We start from the raw sequence: 26470 nt of genomic DNA on the forward strand, positions 1-26470 counted from the left end.
AGGCCAATTTTTAGTTTTCAGCGCTGTCGCACTTTAAGCGACAATTGCGCAGTCGTGCAACGTTGTACCCAAAAAAAATTGATGTCCTTCTTTCCCCACAAATAGAGCTTTCTTTTGGTGATATTTGATCACCTCTGCGGTTTTTATTTTTTGCGCTAAAAACAAAAGAAGAGCGACAATTTTGAAAAAAACACAATATTTTTTACTTTTTGCTATAATAAATATCCCAATTTTTTTTTTTAAAAAACTAATTTTTTCCTCAATAGAAAAAAGGGAAGATGGGGTGGGGGGGAGGTATAAATATACATTCAGTGAGACTGTGGTAGTTTTCCACAACATGGATGAGCTCAGATGGTTAGAAGGACGTTCACTAGTGTGAGGTCATCAACACATCTGGACCATCTACACCGGTGTTCCGACTGTCAATTCTAGGTTGTTGTTCAGCTCATCCTTTAGTAATTCTATTCAATAGTCTATCCAATACAGTGTAGTGTACTCAGACATACCACAGTACCTTGTGTTTATCCCAGTCATCTCCCTCTCTGGCACGGATCTCCTCCATTAACATAATCCATTGAGAATGGTGATCCACCTATGGATGGGGGGGGGGGTTGCCTCAGATTTCCAGTGTTTCGTGATCAATTGTCTGGCTGCTGATAGAAAAAACCTAAGAAGATTGGTTTTCTGGGATTCAAATGATCCCGGTAGTATCGACAATAGGGCTATTTTAGGGGAGAGGGCTATGGAGATATCATACATTTCCTTATAAATCGCGAATAAATCTTTCCAGAAGGGGTGAATCCGAGCACATTCCCACCAGATATGAAGGCATGTTCCTTGTCCTCTGTGACAGCGCCAGCAGACATCAGAAGCACTGGGAAACATCCTGTGAACCGAGACCTGGTCCCTATACTACCTGGAGAGTAGCTTATAATTTTTCTCCTGCGTAAAGATAGAGATTGAGGATTTGTGGGTGAATGTGAAAGAGGTCTGCCACTCCCCTGGAGAAATGTCCATGTCCAGGTCTCTGGACCATTTTTGTGTGAAGGTGGGGGGGGGGGGGTTATGCATGTGGGAGAGGATTTCCTTATAAATTATAGAAAGGGTGTGTCTGGGAACCTGAGAGAGACCACACATCTCCTCAAAGGTTGTTAGGGTCCTGTGTATGTGGCCTGATAAGTGTAGGTTCAAGCAGAACGTTTTGAGGGATATAGTGGATAGCCAGTTGGTTGAGGAGGATTGACTACTGTCCTGTGGTGTGAATCCGCCTGTGGACATGTGGACAAATGAGTGTGCCGTTGGCCAGTCTGTTCTCTCATAGCCTCCTATTTGGTCAGAGGTTTTGTAGTCCGGGGGTGCCGGGTTTTCAGGGAGCGACGTGAGACAGAACGTAGGTGGTAGACAAAACATAGGTGGAATGTCAGCGGTACAATAGTTGTTACACTGCTGTGGTCAGTGGGGAGAGCATGGGTATGGAGCAGTGTTTAAGGTGGTATCCCCAGAGCAGAGCCTGTAGGTCCACTTGTGCCATGTCTTGTACTACTATTGTTGTCGGTTTGGTCAGGAGGCGTGGGAACCATTCCAGGAGCCTGAAAATTATGGCAGAGTCGTGGTATATTTCAAAGTCAGGAAGGCCGAGACTGCCTGTGTATTTGTGGGAGCATAGGACCTTGTGTTTTAATCTAGGGGGGTGGTGGTCCCAAATGAATTTAATTGCAAGGGATCGTAACGTGTGGTAGAAGAAAGTTGGGAGTGTGATAGGGAGGGCCTGGAACAGGTACAATAGTTTGGGGAGGATATCCATCTTAAGTACATTTATACATCCAAGCCATGGTAATCTGAGGTGGTGCCACGAGTCTAGGGAGCGTCTTATTTTAGCCAGTATAGGGCTTAAGTTTAGAGGGTAGATGTCTTTGAAATTGCTCAGTCCCCAGATATTTGATTGATTTAGTTTGCCAATGGAAGGGTGTGGGTGGGTAGGGATATGTTTAGGGCTTCTGTTTTATTCATGTGCAATTTAAAATTACTGTGGGAGCTGAAGCTACCTAGTTAATAGAGAAAGGAGGGGATGCTGATGTGCGGCTGTATTACTTAGAGCAATAAGTCGTTGGCGTACAGGGAAAGCTTACAGTGGGCTGAGCGTGTGTGGATACCATTTATGGATTTGTTACTACGTATTGCCTGGGCTAAGTGTTCTATGGTGATGGCGAAGAGGAGGGGGGACAGTGGGAAGCCTTGTCTGGGACCTAACCCTCTCTGCTGAAGTGTTAGTTTGAGAACCCTGTCAAATGCTTTTTCCGCTTCGCATGCTAACAGGCATGCGGGGACGTGTTTACGTTGTGCGTAGGTGAACAAATGGAGAGTTTTTGTGGTGTTGTCTCTGGCCTCGCGACCTGAGACAAAGCCTACCTGGTCACTGTGTATTAGGTCAGGTAGTATGGGGCCGAAACGGTTTGCAATTATTTTGGAGAACAATTTGAGGTCTACGTTAAGTAGGGAGATGGGTCTGTAATTGCCACAAATAGCTTGGTCCTTTCCTGGTTTGGGGGTGACCACTATTTGGGCATGTAATATATGGGAGGATAAGGGGTGGGAGTCATCTATTTCCTCAAAGGCTTGTGCCATGAATAGGGCTAGTTGCTGGGCAAATGTCTTATAAAAGCGTGGTGTGTAGCCATCCGGTCCAGGGCTCTTACCGTTTTTGAGGTTTTTAATCGCAAGTAAATATTCAGATGTGGAGATGGGAGTTTCAAGGTCCTCTATAACGGCCGAAGGGATCATGGGGAGGATGTATGTCGACATGTCGGTGTCTTCTGCTCTGGGGGATGTGTGGGGTATCGAGGTGGGAGGTAGGTTGTATAGTGAGGAGTAATAGCTCCGGAATTCGGAGACTATTTCTAAGTTCTTATATAATTTACGGTTAGGGTGTGCCAGTGTATGTGGGATGGTCTGTCTATGTTGTTTGGGGTGGAGGGTTTGGGTAGGACCCCACTGTCGCCACATTTTATCTTCAGCGCTGTTTTTTCATTTTACAAGTGAGTGTATATCCTTTTTATTTAATAAATTTTTTCTTAAACGGATTTACACTATATGGCCTTTTCTTTCCTTCCATCCTCCACCTGCCTTCTTCAACATTAATTTGAGCATAACTACAATGTGCGTTCTGGTCCACACATCTCTCTGGATTCCTGCATCGCCTAGAGTGACAGAGTAACGCGTGGGTCCATCTACCAACATCGCCTTCAGGTGCCATTCCAAGCCACCCATCACCTAAGTGCATCCGACCCAGTCCGGAGTATGCCCCATTGGGTCCACTCCATCCGGTAAGCCTTCTCACAATTGGTGGTGGTGTTACATAGTTACATAGTAGGTGAAGTTGAAAAAAGACACAAGTCCATCAAGTCCAACCTATGTGTGTGATTATGTGTCAGTATTACATTACATATCCCTGTATATTGCGGTCATTCAGGTGATTATCTAATAGTTTCTTGAAGCTATCAATGCTCCGAGGTGAGACCACCGCCTGTGGAAGGGAATTCCACATCCTTGCCGCTCTTACAGTAAAGAACCCTCTACGTAGTTTAAGGTTAAACCTCTTTTCTTCTAATTGTAATGAGTGGCCACGAGTCTTATTAAACTCTCTTCTGCGAAAAAGTTTTATCCCTATTGTGGGGTCACCAGTACAGTATTTGTAAATTGAAATCATATCCCCTCTCAAGCGTCTCTTCTCCAGAGAGAATAAGTTCAGTGCTCGCAACCTTTCCTCATAACTAAGATCCTCCAGACCCTTTATTAGCTTCTTTGTACTCGCTCCATTTCCAGTACGTCCCTCCTGAGGACTGGTGCCCAGAACTGGACAGCATACTCCAGGTGCGGGCGGACCAGAGTCTTGTAGAGCGGGAGAATTATCGTTTTATCCCTGCAGTTGATCCCCCTTTTAATGCATGCCAATATTCTGTTTGCTTTATTAGCAGCAGCTTGGCATTGCATGCCATTGCTGAGCCTATCATCTACTAGGACCCCAAGGTCCTTTTCCATCCTTGATTCCCCCAGAGGTTCTCCCCCCAGTGTATAGATTGCATTCATATTTTTGCCACCCAAATGCATTATTTTACATTTTTCTACATTGAACCTCATTTGCCATGTAGTCGCCCACCCCATTAATTTGTTCAGGTCTTTTTGCAAGATTTCCACATCCTAAGGAGAAGTTATTGCCCTGCTTAGCTTAGTATCGTCTGCAAATACAGAGATTGAACTGTTTATCCCATCCTCCAGGTCGTTTATGAACAAATTAAATAGGATTGGTCCCAGCACAGAACCCTGGGGAACCCCACTACCCACCCCTGACCATTCTGAGTACTCCCCATTTATCACCACCCTCTGAACACGCCCTTGTAGCCAGTTTTCAATCCATGTACTCACCCTATGGTCCATGCCAACGCACCTTATTTTGTACAGTAAACGTTTATGGGGAACTGTGTCAAATGCTTTTGCAAAATCCAGATACACCACGTCTACGGGCCTTCCTTTATCTAGATGGCAACTCACCTCCTCATAGAAGGTTAATAGATTGGTTTGGCAAGAATGATTCTTCATGAATCCATGCTGATTACTGCTAATGATATCATTCTTATTACTAAAATCTTGTATATAGTCCCTTATCATCCCCTCCAAGAGTTTACATACTATTGATGTTAGGCTAACTGGTCTGTAATTCCCAGGGATGTTTTTTGGGCCCTTTTTAAATATTGGTGCTACATTGGCTTTTCTCCAATCAGCTGGTACCATTCCAGTCAATAGACTGTCTGTAAAAATTAGGAACAACGGTCTGGCAATCACCTGACTGAGTTCCCTAAGTACCCTCGGATGCACGCCATCTGGTCCCGGTGATTTATTAATGTTAAGTTTCTCAAGTCTAATTTTAATTCCGTCCTCTGTTAACCATGTAGGTGCTTCCTGTGTTGTGTCATGAGGATAAACACTGCAGTTTTGGTTACTGAAGCCCCCCGATTCACTCGTGAAGACTGAGGAGAAGAATAAATTCAATACCTTTGCCATCTACCCATCCTTTGTAACCAGATGTCCTTCCTCATTCTTTATGGGGCAAATATGGTCTGTCCTCCCTTTTTTACTGTTTACATACTTAAAGAATTTCTTGGGATTTTTTTTGCTCTCCTCCGCTATGTGTCTTTCATGTTCTATCTTAGCCATCCTAATTGCACCCTTACATTTCTTATTGCATTCTTTATAAATTCTGAATGCTGTGGATGATCCCTCAACCTTGTATTTTTTGAAGGCCTTCTCCTTTGCTTTTATATGCATTTTTACATTGGAGTTAAGCCATCCAGGATGTTTGTTCGCTCTTTTAAATTTATTACCCAATGGAATACATTGGCTAATGCCCTTATTTAATATGCTCTTAAAGCGGGGGGCGTGGCCTGACGAGGCATGTGAGCAGACCTGCTGCACGGAGCTCCCGCTGAGAATCCTGCCTTATATCCTTTCCTCACCACCGTGATCGCCCGTTTTTGCCCCAGAGAGCTGCCTGATACCTCCTGGAGACACCCGGTGTCGATTGCTGAGCGATTGGAGCCGACGATGACCCGGGGGAACCGAATGGAGACCGAGGCCTGGGAGTCCCAAGCTGACCAAGATGGCGCCGGCCGGTCACAGCCTCCTAAAGCACAGCGCGGCCTGGAAAAGAAATCTGAACAGGGGGGTAAGTCCAGCAAACTACCTAAAAGCAAGGAGCAATCCAGGGACATGCTTTATTATGCTCAAAAGCTGGCCGGACACTCTAATTCCCCTCTGCATGACTCCCCCCAGCCCTTGTACACCTCTGAGCTGACTAACAGGGAGGATACAAGCATGTTAGATGACACAGTGCCATTAGATCTGCAGCAGGACCTCATGTCTGATCAATCTGACTCCCCCACAGAGGACAATGTACAACCTTCTTTGAGTGAAATCCTGCATGCTGTGCACAAATGCACTGCTTCAGTTGATGATTTGAAGGAGAAATTTGGAGGCCTGAAAGAAACAGTGTCCCTTATGCGCCAAGATCTACAAAAGATCAGGGAAAGAACCACAGCAGTGGAGGGCCGGGTGAGCGACGTGGAGGACCAGTTGCCCCCCCTTCACAGAGATGTCAGGACGGCCACTCAAAATGCCTTTCAAGCCCTTAGTAAAACCGACGAAATCGAGAACCGCCTACGACGCAATAATGTGCGCATAGTGGGACTCCCTGAAAAAGTGGAAGGACGTGACCCCACTGCCTTTATTGAAGAATGGCTACAGGAAGTCTTTGGTAAAGAAGCTTTCTCTCCCATCTACACAGTGGAAAGGGCCCATAGAGTACCCCCACGCCCTCTTCCCCCTGGGAACCCCCCAAGATCAGTGCTGGCCAGGCTCCTGAACTACAAGGACCGGGAGGTGATACTGAGATTGGCCAGGGAAAAAGGCAGCATTAAACACAACGGCACTAAAATATCATTTTACCCAGATTTTTCCGCTGAAGTACAACGCAGGCGATCAAAATTTGCAGATGTTAAAAAGAGGCTACAGGGGCTACAACTATCCTATGCAATGATGTTCCCAGCCAAGCTGAGAGTAACGGCTAACGGATAGAACCACTTTTTTGAAAATGCGCATGATGCTGCAACATGGCTAGATCATAATGAGCAAGCGCTGCGCCGCCAGGGCCGGGACGACGGAGCCGGATAAACCAGAGATGGCAGAAGAAATGCAAGAGAAAGCAAGGCGTTCATTTTTTTTTCCCTTTTATGTATACCAGTTTGAAGAGGAACTATACCAGTTGTTTACACAGCGAGTGACTACCACTGAAATACAGTTATATCTTTCACAACCAGTTTTGTTCACTTGAAGCACAGACCCGCACAGGGGACGATACCGTGCAGAATAAGTAGAAAATGCTTGAAGTCATGGGATGCATGGCTAATGTTTCAATGCCCTGTTGGCATTAATATCCAGGACAGATCGCATACCCTACAGCTTCAGGACAGTTCTGGAGGTATGCGCCACGGTGTGGCGGGATCCAGGGCCCTCAACACAATCTGTTCCTACTTTTGCTCTGTTTTCTTTTTTTTTTCTCACTGTTTTGCCGCGCAGTTGCGCGAGAGTATCCATTCTTTCGGAACACTGAGCTTCCATTGGGACAACTTTTTATCGAAAAAATGCTTTTTGATGCAACAAATTCTAATGCTCATGGGTAACCATATAACCAGATCAGCTCTGACTCTCAGAAGAACCTCCTCTTATTGTATTTTTGAATATTTGCAATGGTATCCATGCCCATAGTTTCATGGAATGTGCGCGGAGTGAATGACCCTTTTAAAAGGACCATGATCTCCTCTGGTTTGCGCAAATTCCATCCGGCCATTATTGCCCTTCAGGAGACACACCTCCTGGGAGACAATGTGAACTGCCTGCAATATGCCTGGGTGGGCAAGTCCTATCACTCCACTCACACTGCCTATTCCCGCGGGGTGAGTGTACTGATACACAAAGCTTTGACATACCAGGAGCTGGACTCGCTGGTGGATGGTGCTGGTAGATATGTATTCATTTATTGCAAGTTGTATACCTTAACATTGATTATAGCCTTTATGTATATTCCACCCCCGTTTTCACGGGAGGTGCTACAGCTGTTGCTGATGTACCTGGCTGGCAAACCTGATGTTCCACTGCTGATCATGGGAGACTTTAACTGCTATCTAGACCCTAAATTGGATAGGCATCCCCCAGTCCATTCTCCTAGGGGTGGTAGGGGTACAGCACTCAGCCGCCTAGTTCTGGAATTAGGTTGGACCGATTTTTGGCGCATACGCAACCCTAATGTAAAGCAGTTTTCATGCTTTTCTAAAACCCACGGATCCCTGTCCCGTATAGACCTTAGTATAGGCACCCCCAACTTGCTAGAATATATCTCTAAGATAGAGTACTTCCCTCGTGGAATATCTGACCATTCACCTGTGGCTGTATGGCTGGCTGCTCAACCCCCAACCTCATTACCTAGGGCGCCATGGAAGCTCAACGCCTTTTGGCTGAAATTGTTTAACTCCCCAGAGCGAATTCCTAATCAAATAGAAACATTCTTTAACTCTCATAAGCATTTAACAGGTAAAATTCAAACCTGGGAAGCCTTTAAGGCCTACCTTAGGGGAGTATTTATTGCCGAAATAGCCACGGTCAAGAGAAATTCCTCAGCACTATTGGAGCAGGTTGGGGATCAGGTGCGCCAGCTGGAGCTTGCATATGTTACTGACCCTACAGAGTCTGCGAGGGAGGCTTGGATTTCGGCCCAAGATTCACTGGACCGCTTGAGAACCTCCGCCGCAGAACGCAAAAGGTTCTTTAGCAAAGAGGCATTTTATGAAGAGGGGGAAAAAACGGGACGGTTATTGGCAAAAATAGCCAAGTCCCAGCAACTGTCTCCAGCGGTTGGGGCGATTCGAACAGCCGGTGGAAAGGTGGTCAATGGCCTGGATCAAGTTTTATCAGAGCTAGCATCCTTTTACAAAGATCTTTATAGTGCGAGGGATGAATACACAGATAATGAGCTAGAGGTATACCTTTCAGGGATTGATCTGCCCTCTCTATCTGAGGGGGCTAGGCAATCACTGGAAGCTCCCCTGACACTGGAAGAGTTACAACATGCGGCATGTTCCTTTCCTACGTGCAAGGCTCCAGGAGAGGATGGTATCCCCATGGAGGTTTTTGCCCAGTACGGCGAGTGGATAATGCCACACCTTCTGGAAGTGTTCAACGACTCGCTTAAAGAAGGCAGTTTGCCAATCTCCATGACTAGAGCTAACATAATTTTATTATTGAAACCTGGGAAGGATCCGGTTGACCCGGGCTCATACAGGCCTATTTCACTACTGCAAAGTGATGTTAAAATCCTAGCTAAGGCCCTGGCGCTTAGGGTCAATTGGATCATTGACTCCATAATACATCCCGATCAGGCCGGGTTTATGCCGCAAAAGTCCACTGCCACCAACCTCAGACGCCTATTTTTAAATATGCAGCTGCAGTCAGATAATAAAGGGAGCAGGGCTCTGCTCTCCCTGGACGCCAATAAGGCGTTTGATAGTGTGGGCTGGAGATATCTATGGGCGGTACTGTCAAAGCTTGGGTTTGGAAGTCGCTTTATAGCATGGGTCAAACTGCTGTATGCCTCCCCAAAGGCGACTATCAGGATGTCAGGTAGGATGTCTCATGCGTTTGCTTTGGGCAGGGGCACAAGGCAGGGATGCCCCCTGTCTCCCCTGCTCTTTGCCATCGCCATTGAGCCATTGGCGGCTGCAGTAAGGGCCAGTCAGGGGATCACGGGCTTTAAATATGGGAACCTCCACGAAAAGATTATGCTGTACGCTGACGACATGATGCTTTTCCTGGGGGACACCACAATGTCTTTGGCGGAGGTGACAAGAATCATAACTGGGTTCGGCCATTTTTCTGGCCTGACAATTAATTGGTCTAAGTCGGCTTTGATGTTGCTGGACGAGGGGGGAGAGGTGAATTTACCGGATTCCTGCTCGGTTCCAATAACGTCATCATTTAAATATCTAGGCATACAAATTTCACCTAAACTTGCAGAATACTGTCCACTAAACATACACCCCCTGTTATCCAGATTTAGGGACAAAATCAACACATGGAATAGGCTCAAACTGTCACTGGCGGGCAAAGCAAATTTAATAAAAATGATTCTAATGCCGCAGCTACTCTATTTTTTACACAACTCCCCAGTAGTGATACACCTAAAGATCTTTAGGGTGGTCAACACTCTTTTCCGGAAGTTGCTGTGGAATTCAGGCACACCTAGAATCAAGCTGGAACAGCTACAAAATCCTAAGGACAGCGGAGGGCTGGCAGTACCCAACCCTTGGCTGTACTATATAGCAGCTCAGATGCAACACTTGGTTGGATCTATGAACCGAGACCCTGCTGGCTCATCGGCGCAGTTAATGCTGATTGGGACAGGAGCGGAAACAATCCCACTAGGTCTGGAGGCTCAGCTGTTTCACAAGTCCAATAAACTAACACCCACTCTTACTTTAATACAGAAAATCTGGAACAAGGGAAGGCAGCTACAGGAAGTGACAGGATTTACGGAATACAGCCCAATATGGGGGAATCTTTCGTACGTCGAGCTAGCAAAGCTGCAACAGGGTCCCAAATGGCGCTCATTTGGTAGTATCCTTTTATCCCACATATTTAGAAATGGCAAGCTGCTGACGTTTTCAGAGCTACAAAATAAATACAACCTCCCAAATACTATGTACTATTCTTATATCCAGCTCAAGCATGCGGTGGACACACAGGGAAAAGCTGCTCCCTGGACACTGTCACCCACCCCTATTTTCCATTTGATACAGTCCAGTACAGAAACTAAAGGATTTATCTCATATTGCTATCAAATGCTATTGATGCAACTTTTGAAAGCGCACCCGACTAAGGCACCGTCCCTATGGGAGCAGGACATAGGCCCAATTACGGGAGATCAATGGGAAGAAATTCTGCAATCCATTAATATATGTTCTCTCAATGTGGCCCAAAAGGTATCCCAACTATATATTGTACTTAGAGTGCATTACACCCCACTTAAACTTCACAATATGGGTAAGAGGCCTGATCCTATATGTAGCAGATGTGAGCGACATCAAGGTGATCTCATTCACCTACTATGGAGATGCCCAAAACTCCATAGGTATTGGAGTGAGGTTATTGGAACACTTAATCAAGTGTTCCAGACCACTATTCCCCTTGATCCAATTCACTGTATTTTAGGAGCCCTAGAAGATATTGTGCCGGAAGAGATGACTAGACTAGCACTTACTAGGGCACTGTTCCAGGCACGCAAACTTATACTACTTGGCTGGAAATCGGCCTCGCCGCCATCAGTGAAATCTTGGATAACGCATATGGGTAACACCCTGATTATGGAAAAATATATTTATCAACACAGAGGCAGTTCCAATAGATTTGAGAAGATTTGGGCACCATGGTTAGATACCCCTGGACTGAGTCCTAGGGAGCTGGTATTGTCCAGACTGTTGCAGTGCCCCGGTGGGGGCTCATGAGGTTCTGTAAATGATTGCTGATTGTAAAGTAGTAGAGCATTGAAATGATACAAGATTTTCGGTAACAAATGATGAGTGGAACGTACTATGCAATATTTACATGATTGTATGTTGTTGCATGATGTCTGTACAATGGAAGCTATGTGAATTTGTTCAATAAACACCTTTCTGATTTAAAAAAAAAAAAAAATATGCTCTTAAAGCAAACCCATCTCTCCTCCGTATTCTTTGTTCCTAATATTTTATCCCAATTTATGCCTTTTAGCAAGGTTTGTAGTTTAGGGAAGTTGGCTCTTTTGAAATTCAGTGTCTTTGTGTTCCCTTCATGTCTCCTATTTGTGTGATTTATACTGAAACTAATTGACCTGTGATCGCTGTTACCTAAATTGCCCCGTATTTCCACATCTGTTATCAGGTCTGTATTGTTGGTAATCAGTAGATCTAGTAATGTTTTATTTCTAGTTGGTGCGTCTACCATCTGACCCATAAAATTGTCCTGCAAGACACTAAGGAACTGGCGAGCCTTAAATGAATGCGCGGTTCCCTCGGCCCAGTCTATGTCTGGATAATTAAAATCCCCCATTATGATAACACTTCCCATCCTTGCTGCTAATCCAATTTGTGATAGGAGATCCGTCTCCACTTCCTCCCTCAGGTTAGGGGGCCTATAGCATACTCCCAGTATTATTTTCCCCTTAGCTTCATCCCTTTGGAGCTCTACCCATAAAGATTCCACCTCCTCCCTAGCCCCCTCAGTGATGTCATCTCTCACATTCACTTGTACATTATTCTTGATATATAGGCATACCCCTCCCCCTTTTTTACCCTCTCTATCCTTGCGGTATAGGGTATACCCTTGAATGTTTGCCCGCCAATCATGAGAGCTGTTGAACCAGGTCTCTGAAATTCCCACAAAATCCAAATCCTCCTTGTACAACAGTATCTCTAGTTCACCCATCTTGTCCGCCAGGCTCCTGGCATTGGTGAACATGCCACATAATTTAGACCGGTCGCATATTGTCCTCGTATTGGGTGTTTCAAGATTGCAACTTGGACTTGCTACTATACTCACCTTGTGTTTTTGTGCTTTGGTTAACCTACCACTAATGCCCCCAATACTACCCTCTGGAATATCTTCCGCGCTGGCTATCACTGTCTCTGGACCCTCCCCCCCATCGCCTAGTTTAAAAACCCCTCTAACTTTTTGGCCATCTTCATTCCCAGCAGATCTGCACCCTCCTCATTTAGGTGCAGTCCGTCCCTTCTATAGTACCGGTTACCGACTGAGAAGTCGGCCCAGTCCTCCAGGAACCCAAACCCCTCCTTACTACACCAGCTCTTCAGCCACTTGTTTACTTCCCTAATCTCCCTCTGCCTCTCTGGTGTGGCTCGATGTACCGGTAGTATTCCTGAGAACACTACCTTGGAGGTCCTTTTCCTCAATTTAGCTCCTAAGTCGTTAAAATCGTTCTTTAGGACACTCCATCTGCCTCTGACTTTGTCATTGGTGCCAACGTGCACCATGACAGCCGGGTCTTTCCCAGCCCCTCCCAGTAATCTGTCCACCAGATCCGTGATGTGCCGAACCCGAGCACCCGGTAGACAACATACTGTTCGGCGCTTCAAGTCTTGGTGTGTCTGATTTATTTCAAGATTACATACAGCTTTGGTTGGAACGTTTTTTCTGGAGTCTTTTTTTTTTCCTTTATACATATATTGATGGTCCCTCTGCAGTATTTATACTTGGAACTGTGATTCTGACGTTTTCCATATTGGACGTTTACTTATCTTTTACTAGCGCTACACTTATTGTGTGTTTTTCCTCTGTATACTTTGTTGGTTGTGTTAGCTGCTTTTTGTTGTTACGGCAGCGCAGAATTGTTTTGTATATATCAGGTGGAGGGTTTGTTCCAGGTGTTTGCCACATTTATTAGCCTGGGCGTAATGTAAGTGCCTTCCCTTGTCACAGGCCACCAAAGAGCGTTCTGTTATGAGGTGAAGTAGGTCTCGCTGCGCGTTAGACAGTTCTACCAGTGTTTTAGGGTCAAGAGTGCGTTTGTGAGTTGCCTCAAGTGAGGCAATGAGGGCAAACAGACGCTTAATGTCCGCAGTGCGGGCCTTTTTTAACCGATAGCCATACTGTATGAATATTCCCCTTAGAACACACTTTAGTGTTTCCCACTTGTTCACGTGTGAGGTCTCGTCTGTGGCATGGGTGTGTGTAAAGTCCTTAACTGCCGCAGAGATCGCCGTCGAACAAGACAGGTCAGTCAGTAGGTTGTCGTTTAAGCGCCATGTGCGATGTGTGGGGTGGGTCTGGGTAGTCTGCCTAGTGTGAGGTGTACCGGGGCATGGTCCGACCAAAGTTTGATCCCTATACGGCATTCCGGGTCAAAGTCAAGCAGTGATTGGGATAGTAGGATGTAATCTATCCTGCTGTATGACCCGCGTGCCGAGGAGAACAATGTGTAGTCCCTACCAGAAGGATTAAGTATTCTCCAAGTATCCACCAAGGACATGTTGCTGAGTATGGAGCGTATTTTGGTTAAGGTGGACAGTATTATGTGGGACTTACCGGTAGAGGAGTCCAGTCTCGGCACCAATGGGGTGTTCAAGTCGCCACCCAGTATCAGGTAATGGTTCCGAATGCTTCTAGGCGCACTGCCACGGAGGACAGAAATGTTAGTAGATCCTGGTTAGGGAGATAAACGTTAGTTAACGTAAAAATTGTTCGCATATGTTTCATTTTCAAAAAAATATAACTCCCTGAAGGGTCAATCTGTGAGTCTAGTATTTCTGTGGTGAAGGAATTGTGAAATACTATTGATACACCCTTCGATTTAGCAGGCGGATTTGTACTGTGATACCAGGGTGGTGAAGTGTTTATTTGAGAGAGAAGGTATAGAATCTGATGGAAAGTGAGTTTCTTGGAGGAAAAGTTTCTGGGTGTGGGCTCTGTGGAAGTGGTATAGTAATTGTCTGCGTTTCTCTGGAGTGTTGAATCCTCTGCAATTAAGCAAGGAAATTTGAAGGGCTAAGGTGGATGCCATGGGTTAGGGACTGTGTGATGGAGGGCCAAGAGAGGGAGACAACTATTGCATATCGCGTTAGCTGAATGTAGTGTATCGGGTATGGGGGGGATTGGAAAGGGGGGAAGGGGTAGAGGAGAGAGAGAGAGAGAGAGAGAGAGGGGGTGCAAAGAACAGAAAAGAAAGATGTTCCCAGCGCTGATGGTGTAGACCTGTAATTGGGGCTATGTTTCTGATCAGACAGGGAATTGAGCAAACATTGTAGAGTTATCCAGATTGTCTGTAGTCTGAGGGTTGTTCTCTCAGAGGAGGGGGAACAGTGCCCTCCAGTGACCATGGAGGGGGAACAACCACTGCCTCTGGAAAAGGCACTAACTAAATCTAATATTGAGAACAGAATCAATAAAGACTCTGTAGTTCTTCAGGTGGGGAGCGTGGAGGCACAAGCAGGGGGGGTCCCCACTCCGGCCAAAGGGTAATGTAAACAGATGAAACAAAACGTATCTGTCAACATTTTTCAATATTTCTATGGAGACCCCCTGGCACCCCTAAAGAGGCCCCAAGGGGGTGTCCCGGGTGGAGGACCCCTATCAGGAGGGTCCCTCTCGACCCCTCGTCATAATGAGGTAAAATAAGTTTGAACATAACAGTTTAAAACATGAACAGTTGCCATCTGGATCCAGTGCAGTGCTGCATCAGACATAACGGTTGTCTCGGAAGCACACTCAGAACGTCCCAGGGGACCCTGTATGACCGAGGTCAGGGAACCATATGTGGGTTGCTAACACAAACATACAGGGCCCCTGGGGTCAGGAGAAAGTAGGGAGGCAGTCCCACCAGCTGGCGGGGCAAGTATGAAGTTCAGCCAGCTGGGGATGTGGAGGTGATGGAACGGGAGCGCTTCTGCTTTGTGAAGGTAGTCCATCCAGTTGAGATTGGAAGGCCAGGTGTCGCTGCTTGTAGGGGCCAGTCAGGGATGTGGATTTGGGGGAGACCGAAGGTCCCCAGGAAATTAGCCAGGTCCCCAAGTGTGCAAAAGGTTGTTGTCTTGCCTTCGTGGGAGGCTGTGAGCTGGAAGGGGAATCCCCATTGGTGTTTGATCTTTTTTTATTGCAGAGCATCTGTGACTGGTTTAAGTGCCTTTCTCATCAGCAAGGTTTGTTTGGATAAATCTGTGAGCAGCATGACTGGAGTGTCATTGAACAAAATAGTGTCCTGCATGCATGCTGCTTGCATGATATCCTTAAAGAAGTGGATCCTGCAAATTACATCTCTCGGGCATGCCGGGTTTGGATTGCGGGGACCTAATGATCCGTGAACGCGATCGATTTCGATCGGGTTGTCTTTAGGTTTAGCCATAATTTGATTAAATATTGCTGACACTGCAGTGTGTAAGTCCTTTGGTTCGATCGTTTCTGGGAGACCACGGATCTGTATATTATTATGTCTGCTCCTGTTCTCTTGGTCATCAAGACCATAGAACAATTTCTGTATTTGTACAGTGTGCTCATGGAGGATCTCCTCATGCTCTGTGAGTTTTGCAACTGAGCTCTCTACAGTGTGTTCTATATCCTCTATGCGGTGGCTAATTTCTCTGCGCAGGTCATTCAGCTCCTGCTTGTATGATCTTTCCAGTCTGCTTATGTATGATTCAATGTCATTTTTTGTGGGGAGTGCTTTGATATAAGCCTCCATGTCCCATCCATCCCTGGAGCTGTGGGAGGGGGGTGAGGGGCTGAGTGTTGGGAGCCATGTTCTGAGCCCTGTGGGGAATGCTGTGTCTGTGGGGGTAGTACCTGAGAGGCAGCATATGCTGTGGCTGCACGTGTTGCTGCCATCTTGGAAGCAGGGTCTGTCTTACCATCCGGGCCAATTTTTTGCAGGAATTTGCTTCTCCTGTTTTCTGTTCTCCGGTGGGACAGGGAGCTGTGCTGGAGCCTCTCCTGTTCATTAGGCTCAGTGTGCTGAGGATGCCGCCAGATTGCGTTGTCTAATGCAGCCAGAGCAGGAGCTCAGAGGAAACATTTCCTACTCCTTCATCTGCCAGGCCACACCCCCCAAAGTGAACTTTTTAAGAGCATCGTATGGTTGACATAAAGAGCGGCGAACGTAGGGCGAAATACTAAAGATGTTTTCAGCTCTACCTACAGTTTTATTTAATCCCCTACTCCCAGGTTAAATTGACAAGTAGATAATCATAGGATATTAAGTTACAAGATTTCCAAGTGTAGTTTGTGTCTCTGTACCCTCCCACACCAGCATGAAGAATGTGTACTTCTTCGGCATTTGATTTTCCAGTGTATTTATACATTCTACATTATGTAAATTTGTATAAAACTGCTCATGTTACTAGATGGAGCAATTCACATTGGGCCGGTCTGGTTGGCAGAAGCCAGAGATAGATAACAGGATGGGTGTGGTGATAAAGTGGTCTAATTGTCTAGTGGTCCCCAAACTCCCTTAAAGTGGTTGTTAACTCACTTCTATCAAATAGTCTTATCCCCTTTGTACCTTAATAACATGTCCCTGTGCCTGTGCTATGTAAAAAATCCATCTGTACTATAAGCTCCTCTCCGGGCGCACAGCTGATTCCTCTCCTCTCTTCTGTCTCTGCTCACAGCTGCAGTGGGCGAGGCTGAGCCCTCCCGCTGACGTCAGCCGGGAGGAGGGGGAGAGAGGAGAGAGAGCCAACAATCAGCTGAGCGGCAGGAGCCACACTCATACAAGGTACAGATAGGTGCATTTTTTAGATTACACAGGCACAGGGACACATGTTATTAAGGTACAGAGGGGATAGGAAGATTTAATAGCAGATATGAGAGGAGCAAGAGTGGGGGGTGGCGCTGGTACAAGCAGGGAGGGGAGGGGGGAGGAGGACAGAGGTGACACAGACACAGGAGAGCTGCAGAGAGCAGGGCTACGGCTGACGGAATCACGCAAACGGGCCACGATGTCAGGGATCAACAGCCATGATTATCATGGTCTGTTTGCAGAGGGGAGGGTATAGCCAGGCAAGATCAGCCAGGTTTTTCAGGGTATACAGGGGGCCAAATGACATAGCACAAGCACTGTGCTGTATAAAATCCTTTAAGGGAACAGGATCTGATTTTTTTTTTTTTGAGTTAACAAACGCTTTAAGCCAGATTCTGCACATAGCTGTCATTAACAGAATCTGGAAAGCCAGAGCTAGCCCAGTCATAAATAGTTGTATAACAATCTAGGAATTGTTTAAAGCAAATAAACATCCTGGTCTGGTTTCCTTTTTAGCTACCAGAACCAAAATCTAACACAATCCAACATTAGTCCCATGATGGAGCTACGTTTATAACACGTGACTATACTAATGCACGAGAAGATAACAATCAGGTAGCTACTACACATGCCTATGCTATGATATACAGCAGGGAGATTGGTCACATTAAATCTTCTAGACAATATAATCACCTGATTTATGTCATGTTGAGTCTTTATCAAACCGCAATTTCATTCTGTTTAATAATATGTACCGCAATTTCATTCCGTTTAATAATATGTAGGTTTCTGATTTTGTAAAACATTGCCATCTGGAAATATGGTTATAGATTGAAAAACAGGAATTAAGGGATTGTCTGCTGCTTTAATAAAACACATCAGTATTCCTTCCATCCACTGTTAAGTTCTTTTGATTGGGTGTAGGTTGGCTCGGCAGCACCCCCTACAGGGTCCACAAAGAGCTACTCTATTAGCAGCTGGCAGCCTTCATTTAAAGCGGATGTATACCCTTTTTTTAACTTTTACCAAGACACAATGATACAAAAAAGGCGCCTCTGTCCCCATCTATAACTGGCAATCGCAGTAAGCAGCATTGGTCAGGCAACTCACTGACACCTTCGCAGCCATCGAGCTACATGCTGGGCGCTCAGTGTGCTCCTCTACCTTTAAGAAGGGGTGGGCTCCCCTTCAGTCTCTTGTAAACATCCCTTGTAATAGAAAAAAAGCATGACAGGACCTCTTCAATATGAGATCTGGGTTCAAAAAGACCTCAGATCTCATATTTATACTAAAATGCAATAAAAAAAAAAAAAAGAAAGAAAGAAAAATGTTGTCATTTAAAAAAAAAAAAAAAATATGGCCCTTTAAATGCTATGGGTGGAAGTGACGTTTTGACGTTGCTTCCGCCCTGCAATGATATGGAGACAGGTGGGAGCCATCTTCACCTCACTCGTCTCCATGTCAGGCTAGGGAGTGGATCTGATCGCCTCCGCTGCTGCCGATGGCTCCAGTAGTCGGCAGAGGGCACCGGAGTGTGCCGAGAGGGGGGCCCCCTCTCCCGCTGCCAATAAAAGTGATCTCGTGGTGAATCCACCACAGAGACCACTTTTATCTTGAAGCTAGCTGCTGCCATGACAACGATATTCCTCTTCAAAGTACCATTACATATAACGACAGTGGGCGGTCCGGAAGTGGTTAAAGCACATGTTGCAAACACTATCACAAGCATGACACCAAGGGCTTGGAAGGCTTAAAACTAGTTTGGACTACACCCAGAGGCTGTGTCTAGATCAATCACTCTTCAGGTAGACAGTTAAACAGGAAAATTGCAGCCCAGCCAAAACTGGGATTCGGGAATGAGACCAGCAGCTGCCACGGAACAGAGAGAGTGCAGTCATCACAAGGAGTCCCTGTTTGTTCTTATTTTGATATAACTACATTTAAGAACAAATACGTTAAATAAGACAGCACAATGATGTATATGAAATTGAAACAAAGGAAAAGAATGGGACTTTAAATGAGGCTTATTGCTGCAAAAATTAGTGTATGGAGTAAATATATGATAAAACCTTTGTTATATCAAAAGCAATTCCATGGTCTAGAAATGCATGATAATGTTTTCAAGACATAAACATAACTACAGTGGGGCAAAAAAGTATTTAGTCAGCCACCAATTGTGCAAGTTCTCCCACTTAAAAAGATGAGAGAGGCTGTATTGTCATCATAGGTATACCTCAACTATGAGAGACAAAATGTGGAAACAAATCCAGACAATCACATGTCTAATTTTTGAAAGAATTTATTTGCAAATTATGGTGGAAAATAAGTATTTGGTCAATATCAAAAGTTCATCTCAATACTTTGTTATATATCCTTTGTCGGCAATGACAGAGGTCAAACGTTTTCTGTAAGTCTTCACAAGGTTGTCACACACTGTTGCTGGTACGTTGGCCCATTCCTCCATGCAGATCTCCTCTAGAGCAGTGATGTTTTGGGGCTGGCTGTCGCTGGGCAACACGGATATTCAACTCCATCCAAAGGTTTTCTATGGGGTTGAGATCTGGAGACTGGCTAGGCCACTCCAGGACCTTGAAATGCTTCTTATGAAGCCACTCCTTCATTGCCCGGGTGGTTACTTTGGGATCATTGTCATGCTGAAAGACCCAGCCACGTTTCATCTTCAATGCCCTTGCTGATGGGAGGAGGTTTGCACTCAAAATTTAATGATACATGGCCCCATTCATTCTTTCATATACACGGATCAGTCGTCCTGTTCCCTTTGCAGAGAAACAGCCCCAAAGCATGATGTTGCCACCACCATGCTTCACAGTAGGTATGGTGTTTTTTGGTTGCAACACAGCATTCTCTCTCCTCCAAACACGACAAGTTGTGTTTCTACCAAACAGTTCTACTTTGGTTTCATTGGACCATATGACATTCTCCCAATCCTCTTCTGGATCATCCAAATGCTCTCTAGCAAACCTCAGACGGGCCCGGACATGTACTGGCCTAAGCAGGGGGACACGTCTGGCACTGCAGGTTCTGAGTCCCTGGCGGCGTAGTGTGTGTTACTGATGGTAGCCTTTGTTACGTTGGTCCCAGCTCTCTGCAGGTCATTCACTATGTCCCCCTATGTGGTTCTGGGATTTTTGCTCACCGCTCTTGAGTTCATTTTGACTCCACGGGGTGAGATCCTGCGTGGAGACCCAGATCGAGGGAGATTATCAGTGGTCTTGTATGTCTTCCATTTTCTAATTATTGCTCCCACAGTTGATTTCTTCACACCAAGTTGCTTGCCTATTGCAGATTCAGTCTTCCCAGCCTGGTGCAGGTCTACAATTTTGTTTCTGATGTCCTTCAACAACTCTTTGGTCTTCACCATAGTGGAGTTTGGAGTGTGACTGTTTGAGGTTGTGGACAGGTGTCTTTTATACTGATAACAAGTTCAAACAGGTGCCATTAATACAGATAATAAGTGGAGGACAGAGGAGCCTCTTAAAGAAGAAGATACAGGTCTGTGAGAGCCAGAAATCTTGCTTGTTTGTAGGTGACCAAATACTTATTTTCCACCATAATTTGCAAATAAATTCTTTCAAAAATCAGACAATGTGATTGTCTGGATTTGTTTCCACATTTTGTCTCTCATAGTTGAGGTATACCTATGATGACAATTACAGACCTCTCTCATCTTTTTAAGTGGGAGAACTTGCACAATTGGTGGCTGACTAAATACTTTTTTTGCTCCACTGTATATGCAAAGGCTGATATATTGGTAAAAATATACCATGAACGCATACACTGTATAAAATGCATAAAAATGAGGGAGGGAAAACTTTCTGAACTAAACAAAAGTGTTCCCTTAGGAAGTATTTAGATATACTAATACTTACAGATCAGCCCAAGAACTAAACTGGCTCATGTGAGGATGAAGGGAGTGGGAGAGGGGTCCCCATCACATGCCCGGCCCGGAGCTGAGGCAGGAACCCAAACCAAGTGAGGGGGTCAGCTCATAGGCAGGTTAGGTCATCACAATGCAATCCCAGAGAAGATAGATAATCTAATAACAATCCACACCAATCTGGAAGATATGATTGTATGGTGAGTGGTGTGTGCAATTGATAAATGGTGAAAATGTGGAAAAAAGGTGAAAAAAATATGAAAAAAAGTGTAAGTGAATGTATGAATTTAAAAACGGTTATTATACAGATGTGTTGTGTAAGCGAAAAAAATTAAAAATAACAGGCGTTCCCCCGGGGGCGGGCCAAGGTCACCTTAAGTGCCTCCCTGGCCCGCCCCCGGGGGAACACCTGTTGAGGGCGTCTCACAGTGTCGCTCCAAACCCCTTGTGGGCATAGGTTGGTGAGTGCAACATTCAACTGAGATTACCCTCTCCAATATTAACTGTGTTTCCTATGTTATATGTGTCTTCCCTTTTCTAGGTATGGTTTGTAATGTTGATATTATATTTTCTTCATTTTGTAGAATATGTACTAATAGATGCCTCCTGAAGAAGCGGCTGTGACCGCAAAACTGTAGAGGTCACGTCTGCAAGTACCATATAACCTGCCCCCATGTGTCTGTGTGGGCATTATCTATACAATTTGATTGTCAACATTGCTGTAACAATTAATTTGTGATTGTGTTATTACGTGATGGTTCATACTGTGTCCTTTGCGGGACTTTTTAATATCTTATTTTTGAATAAAACAAAAAAATTTTACAATATCCTTGTCTATATCCCTTCGGTACCGTAATAGTCCTAATATTTTCGAAAGAGGCAGGACCCAATTGGAGAGGTCCTTGCTGTCTTCTCTTTCAACCCAACATTGCCTTATTCATTTAAAGGATGATGGTACCTATTAACGATACAACACCCCACCTTTCTAACCACGTGGCTAACTTTTGAATATAAAAATTATATATGTAAAAAACAAACAAACAGGAAATGAGAAAAAAAAGTGTGAGTGGAGTCACAAAGGACTCCTGCCTACCTTGCATGTGTAAAGAACAATGTGAAACCAGTGATGTGGTGTCTCTCTCATGGTTAAGGATTGAAGAGTGATTTCTCGGCCAAACCACAGCTGATATACCCGAGATCCAGGGTGGGTCCCCACCTGCATCATACTACACTCTGTGGGCTGGATTAGGCAAAGATACAGATCACACGCCCAGCAGGATTGCCGGACATGGATCCGCACCCGCCCGCCCTTTTTTTTTACAGTGGTTTAGTGGTTAACACTTCTGCCTTGCAGCACTGGGGTCCTCCAGGACAGTATCCTCCCTGTGCTTGCGTGGGTTCCCTCTAATTTCTTCACACACTCCAAAGGACAAGCTTGTAGGTTTGTTGGCTTCTGTCTAATAGGCCCTAGTATATGTTTGAGGGAAGGGACTGATGTGAATTTAGAGTATGTAAAGTGTTATATGAATGCCTGTAATAAACACATAAATGATAATAACCAATTCCATTCAAAACTATATCAACATTTATTTCTAGTGTTAATGATCTTGATGAATTCATTCGCCAAACTGAGAAAGGTTTATGCAAGAAAGTAAAGGCAGAAGACTATGAGGGCTTGGTGGAAACTATGGGCCATTTAATGGCAATACGAGATAGGCAGTCTACTGAGGATCACTTCAGATATCTGAAAGCTACAGCTGAACTCTTACGATCTTATGGACAACAATTGCCTGAGCATATCTACACACAATTGGAAGTAAGTAAAATATTATTGACCGGTAAGTGAATGCTCCAACCACCAGGACATTCACATGCATTTACCTAAATTTACCACAATAATTAATTTTTATCACTATCATGTTTTTCTATGAATCTTATATAAAAGAAGAATCGAAAAATGCATTTTAATTTAGTACTTTCAATATATGTATGCTTTGTTTACTTTCCAGGCAGCACAGTAGCACCTGTATATCTGCAGGTATTCATTCCTCATATTGATAATTCAGTCTTTAGCAATTGGTTTGTTTAAATTAATAGTGAGCCAATGTGAACCCAGCCTTAGGCTTGCTACCTATCCACTTGCAATGTTGCTAAGTGATTAGTAGTAAATAATTATTTATATCTGTTACTGATGAAAATGCACATATTTAACCTTTATAAAATAAATAACTGTAGTTCTGAGGAATGCTTTAAATCATGTTATACACCAAGGGAACAGATGCAACACACACATAAAATATGTTGAAAGAGATATCCTTATAGATTTCAATAAAAAATGAAAACTAAGGGTAATAAATATGCATAGAAGAAATGGTGATCTAATCACAAATATAAAGTCAAACTGAACTATTTAAACCATGCTTTAAGTATCTAAAAACAAAATGAATCTATTCACTCAATAAAATATTGGTTAACTTAAATCAGAAAGTTCAAATAGCTGATACCTATAATAGAGTCCTCTCTTGTTTAGAGAACATGCACCATGATGGATTAGGATATTTAAGATCTATTTTACCAATAACTTTATAAAGGCAGTGAGGTAAAATCTCTGCCCATCTGATGATGTACGTAGACATCAGTAGATCAGTCTCAGGTGTAAATATATGCTTATGTCACTTGGGTGTTCCCTTCGTGTATGGATTGAGCAGAAGGAAGGCAGTATAGATATGTCCAGCACTATCATATCTCAGTGGAAACCATAGCGATCATAGATGGTTTTCTAACCTATTTTTCATCAGATCTCTTTCCTGAAGGCATGTGCACAGTCATGAGACCATCACTCAGTCTGACTGAAATTTACCAGACTGAATGACAGTCATTAAATGCATCTAGTCACTATAACACTTGGACACGAAACAGCTTGATTGAAAAATGCTGCTATGCAATGTCTGTTGAGGATTCTAAAAGGCAACAAGAGTAGGCTTTCCTTTTAAACATATTCTTGATTTGCTTATTTTCTGTTGTTCAAAATTATTTCCCTTAAAAAATGAAGGCCCTGATAAGATGGGTCATTTAGAACCCCTAAAACATAGACTTTGGCAATGATATCTGATACATCGAGTTAGGAGCCAAACAGTGGCCCTTGTGTGTGTAAGGCTCGGTTCACACTGCCGCGACTTGGGATCCGACTTGTGAGACACTAAGTCGCATGACATGTGAAATCCCACGTTAGGCAATGTCTTAATTAGCACTACTGAAGTCGCTCCAACTTTAGAAAAGGTTCTTGTACTACTTTGAGGTGACTTCTGTCAGGCTTGTGCCTCAAAGTAGTACTCAACTCACCAGTAGGAAAGAGATTCGTGTTCGAGTTGAACCCATGTTCGACTCGAACATCGTGTGTTCGGTCGTTCGCCGAATTACGAAACAATATGAGCCATTCGCGCCAAATTCGAGTGGCGCGTCACGGTCCATAATTTACTGCGGCATCGCAGTGCATTGCTGACTGATGATTGGCCAAGCATGCACTATGACCTGCATGCTTGGCCAATCACAGCGCCGTCTGAACAGACCAGCACACAGCACAGCTCTCTGGGGATGACTGAAGATCTCAGCCTTTTACCTGATTTGCTGGGACATCAGTCTCCCTAAATCTTCCCCGGATAAAGGCCCTGGCCGGGTAATAGGTCGCAGGCTTACAAAGCTTGCCTTGGGGTAAGCGTGCATTCTGTGTGGTGTTATCACTGTGGTTGCAGTGGAGGATATATTCATTGTTCAATACGTTTTTACTCACACTTCTGTTATGGAATAATAGTATACATGGAAGGACGTTTCATCTTTATATAACTTCAACACATTTAATGAACTCTATAAAAATTATATTGTCAATCACTACAGTATATTTGAGTATTGTTGTTTATTACCACTGGTGTAGTCTATTATAGCTATATATTTTTTAGCGCTGCTACAAACTTTCCCATTTATCTATGTGTGTGTATCCCACTTTAGCAGCTGCTTTTAGTTAGTAGTTTTTTTGTATAATTAAATTCTCTTGGGAAACTTTTTTCTTAAAGGAATTTTTTCCTACACATTTGGTTTATAGCGCGGTATTTTTTATATATTTTATCAATGGCATCAGTGACTCCTTCCCTAGCCCCACCATGTCCTCCTGAGGAGTCCCTCGAACTGTTTGACCACAGTGTTGGGTACATGCTGCAGGAGGATGCCCAGCGTTTTGAAGGCTCTGATGATGATACTGAGCTAGATGAAGGCAGTAACGTGAGCATGGACAGAGGGGGTGCCCAAGAAGGACAGCAATCTGGCAGTCATGTTCCCCCTGCTGCAGCATACTTTCAGGTTTGCTCCAGTGATGAGGAGGGAGGGGATGATGAGGTCACTGACTCGACATGGGTGCCTGATAGGAGAGAGGAGGAGGAGGACGCACATCACCAACGAAGCAGGATGCCCTCCAGGGGCCAGCCTAAGGGCAGCAAACTGACTGCATCACACCTCAGAGCTCCGCATATGCAGGGCGCTGCTGTCTCTGCGCGTTATTCCAAAAGTTCTTTGGTGTGGGCCTTTTTTGAGACGAGTGCATGAGATCGCACCGCTGCTATTTGCAACATATGTCTCAAGCGTATCTCGCGTGGTCAAAACATCTCCCGCTTGGGCACCACATGCTTGACCAGACATATGTTGACCTGCCATGCAGTTCATTGGCAAGCATACCTAAAAGACCCACTCAAAGAACAAAGAGGACCTCTCCTTGCTCCTCATCAGCTGGGATCTCCAACCCCACTATACCTTCAGTCCCCTCTGAGACCTGCACTGAGAGGAATGAAGGTGTAGAATTAGGTGTGTCACAGCCAAGTACCTGCGGGCAATCTGTTATCGGTACACCGACGTCAGATTGTACCAGGTAAATTTCCCTGCCCCAGCTGCTGCACCGCAGAAAGAAGTTCGCTCCCAGCCATCCACATGCCCAGTGGTTGAATGCTAGCTTGGCAAAATTGCTAGCACTTCAACTGCTACCTTTTCAGTTGGTGGACTCTGCCCCCTTCCGTGAGTTTGTGGAATGTGTGGGTCCTCAGTGGCAGGTTCCCAAACGCCACTTTTTCTCAGGGAAGGCGATTCTGGCTCTCTACCGGCATGTGGAAGGCAATGTCTTGGCCTCGCTGGACAGGGCAGTCAGCGGTAAGGTGCATATTACCACTGACTCATGGTCCAGCAGGCATGGACAGGGACGTTACCTAAGTTTCACCGCGCATTGGGTGACTCTGCTGGCAGCTGGGAAGGATGCAGGACAAGGTGCAGTAGTGTTGGAGGTTGTTCCGCCTCCACGCCTCCAAAATGCCACTACTGGTGATTCTGACACACCTCTGTCCTCCACCCCCTCCTCTTCTTCTTCCTCCATGGCCTCTTCCTGTGCTGTGTCCTCCGTAGGCATTCAAGGGGCTACGCAAGTACGCAGGCCAAAAGATGCCATGCGGTTCTTGAGCTGGTGTGCTTGGGGGACAGGAGCCACACTGGGGCAGAGGTTCTGTCAGCTCTGCAGGGGCAGGTTCAGAGGTGGTTGACGCCACACCAACTTAAGGCAGGAATGGTGGTTTGCGACAATGGCACCAACCTCCTCTCCGCCCTCCGACAGGGACAAATGACCCATGTGCCCTGTTTGGCTCACGTGCTTAACT

General features: G+C 45.0%; 1 protein-coding gene across 1 annotated transcript in view; it reads left to right on the forward strand.

Annotated features, from left to right (window-relative positions):
* Positions 1 to 26470, forward strand: part of LOC141148076 (dynein axonemal heavy chain 11-like) — a 1034097-nt gene that overhangs the window by 205265 nt on the left and 802362 nt on the right. Inside the window, exon 23 of the mRNA XM_073635228.1 lies at positions 22380 to 22599. Coding sequence (XP_073491329.1) covers positions 22380 to 22599 — 220 coding nt within the window. The remainder of the gene's footprint in view (positions 1 to 22379; positions 22600 to 26470) is intronic.

This window comes from Aquarana catesbeiana, linkage group LG06, assembly GCF_042186555.1.
Source record: "Aquarana catesbeiana isolate 2022-GZ linkage group LG06, ASM4218655v1, whole genome shotgun sequence".
Taxonomy (NCBI): Eukaryota; Metazoa; Chordata; class Amphibia; order Anura; family Ranidae; genus Aquarana; species Aquarana catesbeiana.